Source organism: Gossypium raimondii, chromosome 3 (genome assembly GCF_025698545.1).
Source record: "Gossypium raimondii isolate GPD5lz chromosome 3, ASM2569854v1, whole genome shotgun sequence".
NCBI lineage: Eukaryota > Viridiplantae > Streptophyta > Magnoliopsida > Malvales > Malvaceae > Gossypium > Gossypium raimondii.
Window position 1 is genome coordinate 4480110 of NC_068567.1, and position 19715 is coordinate 4499824.

Here is a 19715-nt window from a genome sequence, read left to right on the forward strand (position 1 = left end):
TTATGAGTTGTATCAAGGTCCCTTGCCTCTATGGTTAACATGGATTTAGGTTAAAATGGTTAAATTTTAAGTTATGAGCTTAAGAATTAAATTGTAAAAAGTTAAAATATTAGGGGCAAATGGATAATTTTGTATAAATATGAAATATGGACTAAATTGAATTCTAGAAGTACTTAATTAACTAAAATCATCGGTTTAGATCAAGATAAACCACGTTCAAATTCAGATCGAGGAAAAACTAAAGCTTTGAACTAGTTCGATTAAACTACTACGCCTTGATTATCAAGGTAAGTTCGTATGAACTAAAATAGTTTCAATGTTGTTTAAATTGAATGTTAATTATGTTGTTTTAATGTAATTGAATCAATATACAATGTATCAATGCTATGATGAATTGACGAAAATCGAGTCTCGGTTGAACCTTAGGAATTCTTAGGGTACAAATGACATGTCATTAGGGATTTCATGTTTCGGGTGTTGGTCTTGAATGTCCTATCGATGGCTGAGGTCTTGCATTTGTTTCAGATTCTCCACAGCTCGTGTGAGCAATACATTTCAACCCACAACTCGTGTGAGCGTCAATGTAAAGGAAATATTACAGTTATATGTAAAGGCACACTTCGTATGAGCTTCCCGAGTATCCTATGTAATTCTAGATGGTTCAATGGGCAAGAAAAGAGAACGAAATGGTAAGTATGAAATTGCAATGAATCATGACATTATGGTAACATTAATGATGCAAAATGTTATGTTTATACATGGTAAACCACATATATTATGGTTGATTTCATATATATATATATCATGAACAAGGATACTAACTTGTGAGTTTTATGATGTTAGGGGCAAATTGGTAATCCAGTTCTGCCTCGCGAATACGGTATTGCAGGAAAAGGTATTGATGGAGAAGACCTCATTCGCCTTATGGAAAAGGTTAGAAACTCTTTATGCGACTAAGTCTCTAGCTAACCGTTTAGTGTTAAAACAACGTCTATTTACGTTTCACATGAACGAAAGTGAGCTTCTTAGATATCACATCAGTCAATTCATTACTCTTTTAAATGATTTAAAGAACGTTGAGGTTCATATTGATGATGAAGATCAGTCTATGCTATTATTATACTCATTACCCCCTTCATACAAGTCTTTCAGGGGGACCCTGATTTATGGCTGAGACAAACTCTCGTTCGAAGATGTGAAGGGTCATTTGTTAAGTAGAGACAAACTCGACAATGAGTTTGGTTTTAATAGCAAGGCAGATAGACAAGCTTCCGTTTTGGTAGCATCAAATAAACGAGACAAAAGATGTCGCTATTGTAAAAATTTAGGTCACGTCAAAACAGATTGTTATAAACTGCAAAATAAAAGAGCTACTGAAAGTAACGAGGGAGATGTAGTTGGTGCTAATTTGGCCGATGAAAGCGGTGATGATTTCTTGTTAGTGTCAAAGAACAATAACTCCAAGCTTTCGTCTGAGTGGATTTTAGATTGGGGATGTTCTTTCCACATGTGTCTCAATAGAGAATGGTTCTTTACATACAGTTTGAAGGCTAGAAGTCTTCCAGTTTCTAAGCACAGATTCGACTCAGTTAATTCCCTGCATGGTTCAAGATAGGCCCGTGACCGGCTTTGACAAAGTTGGCATTGTGGAAATATGAGTCAATGTGGAGATTTGTTGAGTATGACTCCTATTTTAGTCAAATTTGAGAAATAATATTTTAGTTAAACTTTGTTTATTTGTTTCAATCAAACTCTGATTAGTCTAGATTATTTTATTATTATTTGACCTATGAATTTAGCCTATAAATAGGCTCTTTTACAACCTTAGAAAATACACCCATTAGAGATTAGAACTCATAACACATTTAGAGAATTTTGTATTTACGTTTTGAGGGTTCTTTATTTTAGGGTTTTCGGGGTTTAATTTTTATCTCCATCTTTTGTACTTTTCGTTCTTTTGCCATTATAGTAAAATTATATTTGCCCGTGATTTTTTATTCTCTTTGGAGCAGTTTTTCCACGTTAAATTTGTGTGCTCAATTTCTCAATTTATTCCTCTATTTTTTTACCTGTTGCTTAATCAGTTCGATCCCTACACTATCAGTTCTTGAAACTTCAAGTTTTAATTATACATATACATATAGATATATATATCAAGCTTAGGATGTAACTTATAGTTTTGATACTAAAATATTATCTATATATTTCAGGGTTTGCATTATACCTTGCACTGCTTACATATGGATTCCACAAATATATCAAAGGATCAAGACCATTGGAGGCTGCTAAAGACAAGAAATCTATATAAAGCTTCGTATAGTAATTAGGATTTTGTATATAAACTCATAATTGCTTTATTTAGTGGTAATTTTGTATTAATATTTAATTAACTATTAAATTAATATCAATCTGAAACTTATCCAAATCCAACACATACAAAGTTGCTCATATTTCGACAAAATAGGCTCTTTAAAAATCGGGGAAAAAAGTTGTAAAAAACATGAGACCTGAGTCAACTATTTAAGGTGTTAGAATAAACTGTCTAAAGGTCGCCTTAGACAAAGTTTATTCTAAGCTTTTTAAGGTTGCCTTAGACCGGTTTATCCTAACCTTTTTTAAAGGTCAGCCTTGATTAGATCTTTGTCAACCCTTCAATAAAGGTTGCCTTATGTTGACTTATGCCAACGCTTTTTTCAAAAGTGTCGCGGCACCTATACCAATTGTATTAAAGACAACCTTTTCAGAAGTGTCGAGACACCTATGCCAACCTTTTTTGAGTCGTCTTAGGTCAAAAAAAAATGTCACAGTAGGCCTATTTTGTTGTAGTGGATCTATTTATCTTGATATTATAAGAATCGATTCGATTATCGAATCAATTAAGTTATCAATTATCAAATTAATCGGTACAAAGAATTGAATTTCAAATATGATAAATAACATTAATTAGAGATTATAGTAGACCCCAATGACAAGAAAATCAAGGAAAATACAATAGATAATACATTGACATATAAAGGAATGCGACCCTTATCCTTCCTTAATACCATCCCTTCAATTACTACATAATTCATGACGATAATGTAAAACGATAGCAAAACTTGCCCAAACATTTTCCTCCAATCGGTTCCCATGAACATGATTCTATAAACTCCACCAACAATGGATGCCAAATTCACTAACATTACTGTAACCAATGGTGCAACGAAAATGGTCGATGTCCGGAAATCGAATTTACCTCCCCGGTATAGCGTGATTTGTTCGTTGTCGGTGACTTTATTGGTGGTCAAGAAACTGGCTTTCCTCAGGTCAAATTTTTTCAATATAGCATCCAAGCTTCCATATAAATGGCATGTAACTGATTTTATCATCCATATCCTTTGTTCATTTATCCATTTGCGAATTGGCCTTCCGGTTACGACAACCTCATGTAAATGCTTAGATAGGGATGATAGGAAAATGAACAAGAATATACTAAAATATGGATCTGAAACCTGTACGAATATATAAATGTGTCAAAATTTATATAAAACAAATTGTTTATGAAAAAGACATGAATGGTCGGTTATTCTCACCTCGGGATATAAAGGGATGCCATTGAGGAGATAAAGAGGAGGGATGGTGGCAAAGCACCAAAGGGGGAGGCAATAAAGAAGAGGGAACAATGAAAGCTCCGCATAGCCCATGCTGTGAAGAAAAGATGTCCTCGATGATCCATAAAAGAGTGGGCTAAACCTTGAGAGTGCTACATCGACCAACCCTGAACCCCATCTTGTTCCTTGTGTCAATAGGTCATTTAAATTGGTAGTTGAAGTTCCTAAGAATTGGGGCCTTGATGAAGATGATGGAGCAACATAGGCTGATATCCAGCCTTTGCATTGCATGACGAACCCTGTAAGGAAATCTTCGGCTACTGAATCGTACAGAAAACCTACCTGATATCATACAAATTTTTACCCCATGTCATTGTCATTGTTGCAAGGATTCAAAGAGTTTGAGATAATGAAGGGGGTTGTCGATTATGACACCTGAATTTATATAGGGAACTCAAATTGATCCAATCTGATTTGATCATAAAAAATAACGACTCAAATCCGTTCAATTCAGATTGGAATTAACTCAACTCAGAACAACCCGAACCTTAAACAACCCAAACTCAAAATAATTCGACTTAAAGCACCCCAGCTTCAAACCTAAATGAACTGAAGCCAAAACAATATGAACTTGAAATGACACATACAAACTTGTCCCGCTCTAAATGATATGAAAATTTTAGACCCTGAATTGACCAAAATTAACTTCACAGTTCACACATCCCATTCTACTAGTAAGATGTTTTTTAGAAGAAAAACTGGAAAACATTTCAGAGGTTGGATGCGAGACTCCACTCAACTGTTGGGATTCGAATCTTGAACTTGTTGAATTTTGTGTCAGAAATATTTTTTTCTTTGCTTGTGATCTATAGAGCAAAATATATAAACTTACCTCTTTACCCCATTTTGTATGATCTTCGTAAGAACAAGAAGCCAAAACTTTGGCCTCTTCCAGCAACATGTTTGAAGCTTCTCCATTATCATTTAAATTAGGCTTCTTATAGTCTTGACGAAGGGATTTGATGAACTCGTTGGATGGACCGAAAGAATCCTTAAGTTCTCTAAGGTCAATATCTGTTAATTTTGCCCCCCAAAAAAGAACAATTTAATTGCATGGTCCGTGAAAGATGTAAAAACAATGGATACCTTGAGTATAAAGAGTGAGCAAAGTGACCTTTTTTAATAGAATGGCAGCACAAGGCCTCCCTTTTAATATAGAAATTAGTACCAGAAAGTACTGGTCCTTTCAATCCATCCAAGCCAGGCCATAAAATCTGCAATATGCATTAAACGTTTTAATTTCATCATCATTTTAAGTTCAATCTAGATTTTGTGAATATCCGAGATTTTCGACATCCGAACCGTGTATGCTGATCGAACTTCACTGTCGTAGATATCGTTTTCGCTTATGTCACGGAATGCCTGAGGGAATTGCACAAATGCAAGGGAGGGAGACATCTCAGGATCAAAGTGGAAGCACATTGCTTGCCTAGCCGAGGTTGGGTCACTGCAGTACATGTCACAATCGAGCATTAGAATGTAAGGAGAGTTGCTCAACATTGCTGAGACCCGAAGCTGCATGTTAAGAAACAAGTCATTCGTCTACTCGTACTATGTTGCTCCGATTTTAATGCATAAATGACCCTCCAAATATATGCAAAAACACCCGTATCAACACAAGTGCATAATGACACTCATGCTCAAATCCGAACATTATAAATAGAGAGATAGAGAGTGAATAGTACAAGGACATTGACGGCTCCAGCCTTGAAGTGGTGGAATTGAGAAGTACTTTTCTCACGAGAAACATAGACAAGGAGAGGCATCTCAATTATTTGATCTTCCAACAATCCCTCTTTGGAATTTTCTTCCATTACCTGGAAAAATAACACTGACAACATTTCATATAATTTTAAAACTTATTTTTTCTCGGCCAAAATAGTATTATTGATATTAAAACTCATAACTCAAAATATTACAGGACCAAACATTAGGTAAAAACACTCCTCGTAGAATCCAAACCTTAATCATCAATCAAGCAATTCTAGCCACAAACATTCCAGACCTAAAATTTCTTATTATCTTGGTATTATGATTGTTTTACTCACGTCAATACTAAAATTTACATTTATAGGTTAAATTTACGCTAAGATGATTCATATAATCACATTTATGAGATAACATTAAGAAAATATAAAATTCGAATCCTAACATCTATATTCTTTTTGTTATCTCTAACCGTCACTTATTTTGTAATAACCTTTCTCAAATTGTGACTTCCTTTGTACCAAAAAGAAAGTCTACATAAGTTAATTTATTTGAAACATAGTCAAGCAAAAAGCTATCCCTATAACTTGAGGTGGTCAATGAACCACTTGGGCAGCCCCCATTGGGTTAGAATAACATTGAGGTGCAATAAATTGCAGCCACAACAGTCTATACATACCAGTTTCCTTATCTAAAGAGATTGATTCAATGTCATTTTCATTCTTTGCTTAAAGTCTTACAATGTTCAATCATTAAACTCAATCATGGTATATATTTTATGTACTGTACACGTGGGGTCAAATATACCTCAATGCAAGAAGGGTGATCGGTTGCAGTGTAAACACCTTTGTCCTTGAATTTACTTTCTTCTCCAGCTCTCCTCACACGTTCCTTGAACAACACGTATTGTTCCTACAATATTGTTTTATCGTAATTGATTACAATAACATCTGTTACATCAACAACAAATTAAAGATATTCGATTGTCAACATACCTTGATTTTTTCCCTTTCTACCATGAAATTATCGGGATTTTTCGAGTCAGAATCGTGATTTTCGGTTCTCGAAAAATAAGCCTCGGGACACCTAGTCTTGATACCAAACCTCCTACAAAATGGAAGCCACCACCTTGCAAAACTCCAGGATTCCCTCATGGCATGCAAAGTTATAGCATAACCACCATCATCAGAAAGATAAACATGGAGCTTATCTGGTGGATAATCAAGCGCCATAGCTGATAATAAAGTGTTCATAACACCAATAGTAGGCTCCTTATCAGGTCCCGTTGTACAAATGAAAACATCGATGGCTGGAAGTTTGTCATCATTTGGCAACCTCTCCGGAAACACAGTCCGATAAACAGGACGCCAAATGTAAGCTCTTCCGAGAAACCATATGAAAGAAAGGAGCAATTCAGAGATAAAAAGTAGAAGCCAAGGGATAATTATGGGTGTGGGTTGATGGAACAAGAAAAAAGCCCTATAGTATATCAAGAAAGATATGGCGATTGAATGGAGGACTGCATGTGACCTGTTGATGATCATGGTGAGCTTGTTGCCATGGCAGATATGGAGTGGAAGAGAGGTTGAGCTTGAGCATGCCATGGGTTCTCAGCTCTTTTTGTTGCCTTTTAGGTGTGCAGTAGTGTGCTGGCTTTTGTTGCTTCATTTATAAACTGACTTGCGTGAGGAGAAAGTAACATAAAGTAACATCTGATAGTGTTTCTCTTGTCAGTTAATTTACCTCCTAAGTTGACTAGATGTGGACATGGAGAGATAAGATTCATCTGTAACAAGTCAATCGGCCTCCTAAGTTGACTAGATGAAGAAAGGAGGGTACATCAAAGCCGGATGCTAAGACATTGAAGCGTTAGAGACAAGAGTGGGAGAGGCATTGAATCTATAAGCCAGAGGGAACAAAGATGCCCCTGACGAATCTTAGTAATTATCTTTTTGCTTTGAATGAAACCTTTGTATGGAAAAAAATAGTATAAGAATTAAAGGTTTTACTGGTTTTTATTTCTTTTTATTTATAATTATTTTAATCCTTACCTTTCAAATTTTAGTTAAATTATTTTTTTATAGAAAAAAATTTCATATTTTAATGATATTAACATGACAGTTCACGTAAGAATTTATGTATACTTTATTGTTAACGTTAATAAAATTTTCTATATCTTTATATGAAAATTGTTGAATTTTAAATATTTTTAATAATTTTTTATGAATTATACATGAGCTGCCATGCGAGTGACCATGTTAATGTTGTTAAAATTTTAACAATTTAGTCTTTTTTTTATAGAATTAAACTATTACAACCGCCGCAATGACGGACTAAAACTCACATGTGCAAAATGGCATGAAGAAAGACGTACATATGCAATTATGTATAAGGGTAAACTATACATATAGTCATTCAATTGTTAATTTTTTTCATTTTAGGCACCTAAAATAAAAAGCTTGTAAGTTAAGTACATATGTTACATAGTTTGATCATTTTGGTCACTACCATTAAAATCACAAACATCAAGTTGATGTGGCAGTTAAAAATCGATATAATAACAAATTTAGCCCTCAAATTTTACATATTATATCAATTTAGTTTTAATTTTTAAAATTAACCCTTAAAATTTACAAATGGTCTCAATTTGATCCTAATTCTAAAAATTTCAAAAATATATAAAAATAAATAAATATTTTCAAAAATATAATAATAAATTTAAACATAATATTAATATTAAATAAAGGATAAATTACACCAACAGTCACTTAACTTTGAGTTAGCTAATAAAACAGTTACTCATATTTCAATTCAGTCACTCAACTTTTTAAAAATAACAAAATAGTATCACCACTAGCAATTTTCAGTTATAGACATAACGGAGCTACCATTTTTCGTTACAAACTTAACGGAATTGCCATTTTTCATCCCCTATCACTGCTATCCCATCCCTCTCCCTCTTCCATCCAATAACGTCTCAAGAGTCGGCAAGTGATACTCATTAGGGAACACCTGAACTACACAATCCATCAAATAATATTGGGCAAGATCATCTTTGCAATTGTCAACCTGTAAAAGAACCAGTAAAATCCTTTAATGCTACAGACCTCTCAATTTTATATTAAAGAGAGAGAGAAAAAACAGAGCAAAAAGAAGTAAAATTACCTGCTCTAAGACTCTTGGAAGAACTGTTTCTTTGTAAATCTCAAGGTCCACCCCTTCTATCTAATGAGAAAGTTCAATACAGAAGCATGAATTCCCCTTGAATGTGCATCAAGTACACTGATGTAGAGTTTATCTAATTGAAAATTTTAGATTATTGATATTACAAGTTCTTGCTTAACGGAAATTGGAATTGAAGTCTTCAACTTAGGATGACCAAAGAGTATGAATAAATCACAAGCACCATGACACCTGCATGGCCAAAATTTATGCTCTCATGATATATTTTCACTTCTAGGCATGCATTTACTTTGGTGCATTGCATATTTGAAAAAATCTTGATAACATACATTCAACAAGCCTCAAGTTGCATTTGCACCCAAAGTTTATTCATCTCGGTGAAATTTTCCAGTATAAATTCCACAACATTCATCACAGTGTCAGCTTCCATTAATTGGGGAGAGGGAAAGGGACGGTGGGAGAGGGTTAGCAAAGGGACGATAGGGGAGCGGGAAAGAATCAGAGTAGGAGGAGAGATGGTGGGGAAGAAGGGGAAAGGGAGAGAGAATCAGGGGAGGGGGAGAGGGAGGGATGGTGGGGAAGAGGGAAAGGGATGGGAGAGCAGTGGGAGATGGAAAATGACAGCTCCGTTAAGTCTGTAACAAAAAATGGTAGCTCTGTTACGTCTCTAACAGAAAATAGTTAGTGGTGATTGTTTTGTTATTTTTTGAAAGTTGAGTGACTGAATTGAAACATGAGTGGTTGTTTTGTCAGCTACCCTAAAGTTGAGTGACTGTTGGTGTAATTTACCCTTAAATAAAATAAAAATCCCCCAACCCCGTCCCTCTTCCCCTCCCCACCACCGTCACTCTCCCTTGCAATGATCGGACGATCGGAGCTGACCATTGTACAGCCCTTTCGGGACCACTTTTGGCCAAAAAATAATACCCTGGAACTCAATATCCATTGAAATAAAAGGGTATTCATCGATCACTTGAGTGATTAACTCGAACTCTAATTCCAAATTATTTGATCATACTTCCCTTATCATTATAGGTTTCTAATCTGAATTTTCAAATTTTAATTTTATTATTATATTTTTGAAAATATTTATTATATATATATATTGAATTTTTAGAATTAAGATCAAATTGAGACCATTTTTAATTTTAAGGGTTAATTTTTAAATTATGACTAAATTGATATAATATGTAAAAGTTGAGGCTAAATTTGTTATTATACTAATTTTTTAATTATCACGTCAACTTGCCGTTTGTGATTTTAATATGAGTAATCAAAATGAGCGAACTATGTGACGTAAATGATTAAATTGTATTTTTTTATTTTAAATGCCTAAAATAAAAAAATTAATAATTCAGTGCTATCTATATAGTTTACCCTTAAGCTAATAAGACTCAAACTTGAATACTAAATACCCAAAGCCTCAACTTATGAATAAATATTAAAATTTTATTTAAATATAATTAAAATTAATTCAATTTTATTTATTTACACTCAAATTCTTTTTGTCTCAATTTTTATTTATTTATATTTTCATTCAAACTTCATTATTGAAATGCTTTTCTAGATTTCGCCCTGTTTTGTCTCGAAATTTTAAATAAATTTTTATAATATATTAGTTTTATATAATTAATCTAAATACATAATTATAAAATTTAATAAAAGTAAGAAAAGTATAAAAATATTTGTAAAATTAAAATACATGCCACAAATTATTGTAAAATTAATAAATTATAATTAAAAAGAATATATATATATATATATATATATATTTATAATTGGGAGAAGAGAATAGGATTGGAGCAGAATGAATATCTTCTAAACCCCACTCCATCCAACCTGAAAATCTTATTAAAGAAAATTGACTTGTCTCACCTCAAAACTTAAATTTCGAGAAAAAGATTCTTATAAAATTGGGATGTATGGGGTATGAGGAATTCAGCATTTCTCACCACACCATAATTTCATTCCACCGTGACCATTATTTTTACATTGAAACTAAATCTATCTATAAGCCAACCAAAGTCGCACCTCATACCAAGAACTATTTTTCATACGGATGAAACCGAGCCCACAAGAATTATTGAAAATCTTGACCAAGTAACATGTGCCAAAACTTTAGGCTTTAGCTCTTCTGCGTGTGACTCAAAACAACAAAGCATTACATGCATTACCAAACCTCTAAGCACTCGAGCAAACCAAATACGAAAGCATAGAAATGACAAGAATTTAAATTGCAATCTCAAATGTGTTTAGACTTTAGAGTCTCATTTCATTTATCATAACTACAAACCTATCAAATGTTAACTACACAGTTGAAACCATTCACCAACAACAGGTGGTTAGAAGAAGTAAAAATAGATTTCTTCTCCAGGCATTTGGACTAAGTTCGAATCTTGAAGTCAACATTATTGGAAGGGTTTTACATGAATACCACCTCAACCTGAACAAGATTAGACGCAGATAATATCTGCGATTTAAATCCCATGTTACACAATATATAATAATATCAGGGTCCACGAAATTACAACCATGTTTCAACCATAGCAATCCAAAGTTCTCTAGGTTAAATTTGTACAAATTTTGATGGATTTAAAAGCACCCTTAGGTTTTGGTAAAGGTTTCATTTAGAACTAATATCCCAGAATTGCAGTTGCAATGAACTTTTGATTAGCAAATTTGCAGGTTGAATATAAAGCAGTTACCAGAATCGTCTAGTCATTAGCTCTATGAACTTGGTCCGATGGAAGAACTCTGAGACGATTTTATCGGAGCCAATCTTCCAAAAATCAGGAACAGAGCTACAAATAACAATTACAAGAACTCTCAATAAAAGCAACAAAAAGAACTTGTGAGATGATATGACTAAGAACAAAAAGGAATGACAAAGATTTTCATCCAACAGGATATGGATTTCAAGTTACTAAGACGAGACATTGTTGTCATAGTGGAAAGTTGATGAAGGCTTAAAGTTTCTGACATTTAGAAATGCAAGCAGCATAAGCATAAACACTAAAGATCATACCAAAAATACATATCAGCAAAAAGATTCAAACTACGGCTAAACAATTGATCACATTATAACTTGGTCACTAAATACAACACACAACAAAGTGCTCGATACCTACCTCTAAGTCTAACCCACAGCAGCTTTACCCTTTTTCTTCTGCTCCACCATATACTCTTGAACCTTCTGAGCTTTCTTCCTCATACCTTCAATCATCTCCTCTGTTGCCTCGAGTATCTGCTTGGGCAAATGAACCTCCAAGTAATCAAACCACTGCCTTAATGTCATCTTCTCCAAATCCACTTCTACCCTTTCGTCACAACTTTCCCTAACTTCATTCTCCATTTCATCACAGCTCTCCTTAACCCCAATCTTAGAATGTTCTACGTTCTCTTCATCGTTTCTTACTTGAATTTCTTCGTTTTGCAATGGATTCAGTGCCTCCTCCTCCTTATCCACTTCTTCTTTTATGATAAGAGTGTCATCGTTCTCTGTCAATTTTGTTTCTTTTTGCTCTAATTTTTCTTCCTGCTCGTTCTTTTTCCTCCCACCACGGCGGCCTTTTCCTCGTTTCGCCGCAGCTTCCCGATTTTCAGGAACCTTTGGAATATCTAACCTGCAATTCTGGGAATCCTCATTCTTCCTACTCCTAGTAACCCTAACATTTTCCTTCTTTTCTAACTCCAAATTCTCTAATTCTTTATTAGAACTCCCTGTTTCGTTCTTCGCAGCCTTACCTCTCCTCGGCGGATTCTTCCTCCGGCTCTCGACTACCACCGCCACCTCCTCTCCGCTACCTCCACTGCCTTCGATTTTGATCAAGATCGACGTAGTCTCTCCCAGCTTCACCGTATCGCCGTCGTGGAGATCAAATGCAGTTTCCGCGGGGAGCACATTGGAATTAAGAGTAGTGCCGTTAGAGGATCCGATATCTCGAAGGATCCATTTACCGGATACGGATTCGATTGTGAGGTGCTTAGAAGAAATGCCGGCGTCTTTGATAGGGAGGTTGTTGCCACGCATTACCCGGCCGATTCGGATGGCGGAACCGGGGTGGAATACGAAAGTTTCGTCTTTTCGTGGGCCCTGAACCATCAGTAAAGTAATCGGCGGTGGATCCATTTTTGAGGCTCCGGCCAGAGAAAGAGAGTGAGAAGTGGAATAAATTTGAATTGGGTTAAGGCGGTCTAATTTTTTGAATTTCCTTTTTATCTATCCTCTCTCCTTGTTATCCGGTTAGATGTGAACCCGGTTGAGACATCGGTTTAAAGTATTTTATAAAGAAAAAAAGAAGACGAATCAAATTTGGACACTTGTATTTATCATGATATTTGAGTTTTAATAAACAATATTTTTAAAGAAGAAATAAAAAATTATTTAACATATATATATTTATCATTTTTCCATCGTTACAACTGCTCATAGTTCCAGCCACTTGCTCAGGTATAATGGTTAGTCCGAAAATTAAAAGGGTTTAGACAAAAATACGAAGCCCGAAAAATGAGTTTAAGTAAAATTTAAGACCCGTTTCTTATATGGATTGGGCCTTGGGTAAGAAAATTTTTTACCCGAGCTTGACCCGGCTTGAATATATTATATTATAAAAATAATTATATTAATTATATATATTAAATAATTATTATATATATTTATATTAAATTACTAACCTAATAACAATTAAACTCATCATCTAAAACATAAAAATGAACCTTATACAACTAAATAATTCAACAAAAAATATATATTTTAAAAATTATATTTAATACAATAAAATATTATCATATTTATAATAGTGTTTTTAATATAAATACCTTTTAATATGCTAGAAAAATTTTATTTTAGCGCTTTTTTAGTGCATTTAGTGTATTATATTTAAAAAATATATTTTTAAATAAAAATTAATATAAAAAATCAAATATGGACAGATCGAGTCAGACTCGAGTTTACTTTTTTTAAATTGGGTCGGGCTTGGACAAAAAAGTAAGCACATTTTTCGCAACCTCATCTACTACACAATTCTCTTCCCGTGGTATGTGTCGAACTATGACCTCCCAAGGTCGCCGAATACCAACCTGAATGAGCCGCACCAGCGAACACTACGCTCCTAGTAGCGACATTATAACAAGCTTGACCGCCTTGCTGCAATCACTCTTTATGATAACTTTCTTATAGTTACCACGTCAAGCCTCCTCAATACCATCTACAATTGCCCAGAGTTCACAAAGCAGTACCAAAGCTCGCCCAATCCACTTGTTGAAACCAAGCAACCACCTCCCTTGTGAGTCCCGAATAACACCACCTAGTGCCACAACACTCGTGGCCCTGTCTACAGCCGTATCAACATTAATTTTGACCACCCTAGAGATGGTAACTGCCAGCTAAAGTCCCTTTCCAACTACAACCATCACCATACTTCAAGGTTGCAACATCTTTTTTTGCCCAGCTCCTACAGTGAGCGACCATGGCAGTCGTGTTACAACTCGACTGTAGCAAAACAATTGATTCGTCTGCTTCCATATTTTCCAACAAACAATACCAAATAAAGATGACCACGACCCGTCATCTACGCGCAATCATAAACATTCAAAACATTACTAATAATCCACTTCTGCAAGCTACCTGAATAAAACCAAGTACGATGCACGAGGGGGACTAGCCTCAACCAGCATGCTCTCGTCAAGGAGCAATCACGCAACACATGCAACACCAACTCCACCAGGCTCCCACAAACACAATAATTAGGATCGTCAGCCATCTGCCGCTTGCACCGCTCCTCATTCGTTAATAACTTACCATGAAGCACCAGCCATAGAAAGTAGAAATTGTATCACCCTTTTTGGGTCCTGCAACAACCATACAAGCGGCCAAAACCCTTTTCGTGAGTCCTAACCCTAACCAACAATCAGCTTGTAAGATCTTGCAACAAAAAGGTTGCCCGATGCATTACCACGCCTCATGTACGTATCAGGCTCAAGATTCACATTTGGCACCAGCATTGCAACAAAATAGTCCAGCATCACCAGGAACAACTGCCAATCAAGCTCATCCTATTTCCAGTGCTCGTCCTCATCCACCATCTCAACAACTGTAACATGCTCATAATTAGCCAGAAGGTTAACACAATACATCAGAAGGGGTCCAATACCAGGCAGGTAGGCGCTCATTCATCATACCAAAACTTTGTTGTTTATCCGTCAGCAATCGACCATACCAGCAGGCTCCGGAACTCACTCCATATTCTCATCAAACGACGTTATAGATAGGAGACTTCAACTCGGCCAATGATCATCGAAAAAAAGCTCACACAACTTGTACTTTGCCCATAGGATCTGCAGCCAGTAAGCCTCTGGTTGAGAAATTAAAGCAAAGGCAACCTTGAAGAGAAATGCCTTATTCTGACTAGCCAACACCCTAAAACCAAGCCCCCTATTTCCTTTAGGTTGGTAGCAAGTTCCCCCACTTTACAAGTGTCAGCCTGCGGTATCCTCCAATTGCCCCCAAAATAAATCCGCAGGCCATTTTCTCGATCTCCCGACACACTCCAATAGACATAATCATAGTTTGCATAAAAAAAGTTAAAGATAGCCATCAAAACAAACTTAGCTAGCGTGACCCTTTCCGCTAGGGATAGCAAATGCACATTATAGTCGTTCAATTTATTTGGAACCTTATCGAGCACAAATTGATAAGTAGACCGAGTAACTGAACTATGTAGAAGAGGCATGCCCAAGTGTTACGAGGCTAGACCTTTCGTCTCGCAATTCGTGCGGCTTTAGGCGATCCATTTACTCAAAACTCGCCTAAGTCAGCCTTTACGCCCAAAAGTGGGGATTCTTTTAGAACTACTCTAAGGCACCAATTTGTATAACAGAAGCGATTGTGCCAAAATAAGCTACAAATGAACAACAGAAAGCTAAAGAAAAAATACACACAAAGTGTTTGAGTAAATGCTAAAAGAATTCTATTAATCTTAAGAATACAACTTACAATGGATGAGTACAAATGAGGGGGAGGCTCTCTATTTATAGTTGAGCTCCCCCAAAACCGATGGTCAAGATACATTTACATCGATGGACCAGATTAACCATATCCCTTGATTTTAGGGATTTACAAGATATGTCATATCAAATCTAATATAATATTTACAAGATATGATTCCATCTATCTTCTAAGATTAGTTACCAAAATTAGCCTAAGTTGCCATGTCTTCATTATCGGGCCAATCAGGCTTCAATCTGACAGGCTTCTCCAATAGTTATTTGAATCGAGCCAGTTCTCGTGGGCTAAATATACCCCATCTAATCGATAAACCTCTATGGGGCGCATCTTATGCCATGGTCACGGGCTTTGTACTTTGGCCCGTGACATTTTCCCCCATCCATTCTCATAACGTCCTCGTTGCGACTTCTGAATGACACTGACTTGATTCACCTTGGAACTTTCTCATTGCCTTGGCTTTTTCCCGACTTGTCTTGTGATCGGGTTGTCCCTTGTTTCGGAACCTCTACCTCGACTTCCGTCGCCTCTTAACTTAAACTGTTGCACTCGTTGGTACTTCCCGTTGGCAAGAAGTCTCTGCTCTAAATTGCCTTAATTTTGACTTGTTCTTACTGGAATCCCCTAGATTCTCACATCTTGGCTTCGTACCACCCATAGTCCCTTTGCCTCATAGCTTATGAACTTTCAAAAGGCCCCTACGATCCTTCCAAGCCAACAAGTCAGAATTCAAAACACTATCAGAGTGTTTGGAATGTACCTTACTCGTAACATTTACTCATCCTGACTGTTTTTGCATCGCTCCTTTTCCCTCGAAGCCCGATGCACAACCCACCTTTCCCAACGGTGTCGGCTCCACAGTCGAATCTGCAGGCTTCATATCGATCTCTTGTGCCACTAACACTTCCGAAGGGACTTTTGTAGCATTCTGTTCTAACGAGTTAATGTTTCTCCTATACGAAACATCTTCAACTAGTTGGATTGACAATAACACCTTAGTCCCAACTAGAGGTGATCATGGGATGGGCTGGGCCAAGAAAAAAATTGTGGCCCACGTCCTAGGCCCGGGCCCGGCCTGAAATATGGGCCTGAAATTTTGTCCAGGCTCGACCCGAAAAAAATTCCTAAGCCTGGCCCGGCCCGGCCCTTTTTTTTAGTAAACACCAAAATTGTATAAAAAACCTGCCAACAAGAATATCCATACATTAACCAATCAACATATTTAATTTTATAACAAAATATAAATTGTAAGCTAAATTAAATTTTCAAAAATTATAAAGGAAGTATCCTAAAAAGCAACCAAAGAAACATCATCCTCATCGTCCTTTTTGCAACCAATTTATTATATTCAGAAATGTATTTTAAAAATAAAAAATAAAAAAGTATTTTAAAATACTTTAAAATAAAAAATAAAAATATTTATTATATATTTATTATATAAATACTAAATGTCTAATGAGAAATGGGGAAATGGGAAATGTATTTTAAAAATAAAAATAAATATTATATATTCGGGCCGGACCGGGCTCGGGCCAAAAAAGTTTTGCCCGAGGCCTGGCCCGTTTTCTAAATAGGCATTGTTTTTTACGCAAACCAATATTTTGAGCCTATATTTTTACCCGAACCCTCTCATATTTCGTACGGACCGTCGAGCCGGGCCGGGCTGCCCAACCCATGATCACCTCTAGTCCCAACCTTCATATCCCGATGCACCGGCACAATAATTTTTGTTGACGGACCGGTGACAATATGGATTTGATCGACCCATGGTTGCAAAGTTGCCTGAATCCTGTCAAGGAAGTTTAAGCTAAGCATATAATCGTAATAATCTAATTGGATTACCTCGAATTCTTCCTTGCTCTTCCATTCGCCGATTTGTAGTTTCACATCACGAACTACTCCCACAGTTAGGGCTTTCTCGAAAGTTGTTATCTTGATATTCTTATTCGATTTTCTAATCGACAGACCAAGCTTCTTCGCAGCCTTTTTCGATATGAATAAGTCTGATGCTCCCGTATCAATACGAGCACTCTACTTCTGACACGCAATATTGATGTCCACAAACATCAACCTTTTTTCACCATTCCTCTTCTTAGGAATGAGCACCATCGAATTGACCCTCGATGTATTCCCCTCAATAAGCTTCGCCTCTTTTTTTGGCTTATATTTCTTCTTGATCGCCAAAATCATCAATTTATTCGGACATTTTCGCGCCATGTGTGGTCCTTGACAAAGGAACCATTTTATTCTTTTTCTCTTGTCCATCGGGTTGTTGGATCCCTGCTTTACATCTTGTGGTTTCCCATTGCCACTTGTGTTATCGGTACTGTTGCCATCATCGCCATGTCCCTCTTCATCTTCTTCATGGTTTCTCTCACTATTGCCCTTTCCATTGGGCTTAAACGACTCGAACTTGTCTTTCGTTGGACCAAGCTCAACAAAGGACTCTGCTTCGGCCATGGCTACAGTAAGTTCGGTGATTCCTTGCCTACGCAATTTATGCTTTGCCCACAGCTTTAACCCATCCTCGAACCAATAGAATGCTTTTTTCTTGCTCAAGTCGGAGATTTGAAGCATCAACTCGCTAAATGCCCGAACATATTCCCGAACAGTGCCTTGTTGCGTGAGACGACGCAACTTACTTTGAGCCTCCTTCTCGGTATATTATGGGTAAAACTGCTTCTTCAACTCTATTTGAAACTCCTCCCAAGTCCCAATTATGTTCCCACCACGTTTCTCATCCGTGGACCTACGACGCCACCACAAGAGAGCCATATCAGTAAAATAGATTGAAGTAGTGTTTAGCATAATGGCATCATCCTCGATGCCCATCGCTCATAAGTATTGTTCCATTTCCCACAAAAAGTTATCCACATTCCTTGTGGATCGTGCACCCTTAAACTTCTCCTGTATGGGAACATCCATTGCTTATTACTTCGGCCTTGAAGATAACATCCCATTACTCAAAGCGGTTTTGTAAATCGTGAGCTCCCCCTTGAGCTCCTCCATTTCTTTCTTCATGGCTAACACCATATCCTCGAGATTCTCATCCCTCTTTTCCAGCTTTTTCGTAGTAGACTCAACTAATTCATTCATCTTTTCCGCATTGGCATCAAAAGAATCCAACAAAAAATCTCTAAGTTGCTCTTCTATTGAGTCAAACCCATCCGTGCGTCCCTCGACCAATTCAAGCGTCTCTTTCATGTTCCCTACGGATTTTTTGAGATTTACCACTCGATTTTCTAAAGCTGTCAGCATGTCCCTTGAGCGAGTTACTTTTCTGGCCCTCCCACCGGTCTCCATTGGATCACTCTGACCAATAACTTCTTTCGACATCCCAACAGTGCCTTCGAACCAATAACTCGAATATCACTTGGTTTAAACCTACAGCTCAGATACCACTTGTCATGGGGCTAAACCTTTCGTCTCGCAATCCGTACGGCCTTAGGCGATCCATTTGCTCCAAACTCGCCTAAGTCAGCCTTTACGCCCAAAAGTGATGATTCTTTTAGAACTCCTCCAAGGCACCAATTTGTATAGTGGAAGCGATTGTGCTAAAAAAAGCTACAAATGAACAACAGAAAGCCAAAGAAAGAATGCACACAAAGTGTTTGAGTAAATGCTCAAAAAATTCTATTACTTTTAAGAATTCAGCTTACAATGGATGAGTACAAATGAGGGGGAGACTCCCTATTTATAGTTGAGCTCCCCTAAAACCGATGGTCAAGATACATTTACATCGATAGACGAGATTAATCATATCCCTTAATTTAGAGATTTATAAGATATGGCATATCAAATCTAATCTAATCTTTACAAGATATGATTTCATCTATCTTCTAAGATTCGTTACCAAAATTAGCCTAAGTTGTCATGTCTTCATTATTGGGCTAACCAGGCTTCAATCTGACAGGCTTCTCCAATAGTTCTTTAAATTGGGACAGTTTTCGTGGGCTAAATGTTCCCCATCTAATCGATAGACCTCCATGGGGCGCATCTTGTGCCATGGTCACGGGCTTTGCACTTTGGCCTGTGACACAAGTAACTGTCTAGGTCATCTACCTGCTGAAACCCTAAAATAGTAGCAATCGAGTCACATTCCTCTTGCAACATATTTGCTAAGAAAAAACCTTTGTCTTCTAAGCATTGACCTTATGCCCCGAAAACACACT

The 19715-nt window shown here is 36.6% G+C and overlaps 2 protein-coding genes across 2 annotated transcripts; both read right to left on the bottom strand.

The window, feature by feature from the left end:
• Window positions 1-2913: 2913 nt before the first annotated feature.
• Window positions 2914-7235, bottom strand: LOC105796703 (cellulose synthase-like protein G2). The gene is made up of 8 exons (XM_052628020.1): window positions 6353-7235; window positions 6165-6269; window positions 5336-5467; window positions 4953-5165; window positions 4765-4864; window positions 4483-4664; window positions 3573-3932; window positions 2914-3491 (listed from the first exon to the last, which is right to left on the bottom strand). Exons 1-8 carry the CDS (start codon window positions 6959-6961, stop codon window positions 2940-2942), a joined length of 2253 nt encoding a protein of 750 aa, XP_052483980.1. The 5' UTR covers window positions 6962-7235; the 3' UTR covers window positions 2914-2939.
• A 3644-nt stretch (window positions 7236-10879) lies between these two features.
• On the bottom strand, window positions 10880-12757 carry LOC105796704 (FHA domain-containing protein At4g14490). Its single transcript, XM_012626494.2, has 2 exons — window positions 11669-12757; window positions 10880-11341 (listed from the first exon to the last, which is right to left on the bottom strand). The coding sequence occupies exon 1, from the start codon at window positions 12667-12669 to the stop codon at window positions 11677-11679; it is 993 nt and encodes a 330-aa protein (XP_012481948.1). The 5' UTR covers window positions 12670-12757; the 3' UTR covers window positions 10880-11341; window positions 11669-11676.
• Between the last annotated feature and the right edge of the window lie 6958 nt (window positions 12758-19715).

What these genes read in the sequence shown, in the direction of transcription:
- LOC105796704 (XM_012626494.2), bottom strand. Translation starts at nt 12,669, where the DNA reads ATGGATCCACCGCCGATTACTTTACTGATGGTTCAGGGCCCACGAAAA.
- LOC105796703 (XM_052628020.1), bottom strand. Translation starts at nt 6,961, where the DNA reads ATGGCATGCTCAAGCTCAACCTCTCTTCCACTCCATATCTGCCATGGC. An exon ending in ATCACCCTTCTTGCATTGAG is followed by an intron (nt 5,468 to 6,164) that starts GTATATTTGACC and finishes TTATTTTTCCAG; the next exon opens with GTAATGGAAGAAAATTCCAA. An exon ending in AAGTTCGATCAGCATACACG is followed by an intron (nt 4,865 to 4,952) that starts GTTCGGATGTCG and finishes TGCATATTGCAG; the next exon opens with ATTTTATGGCCTGGCTTGGA.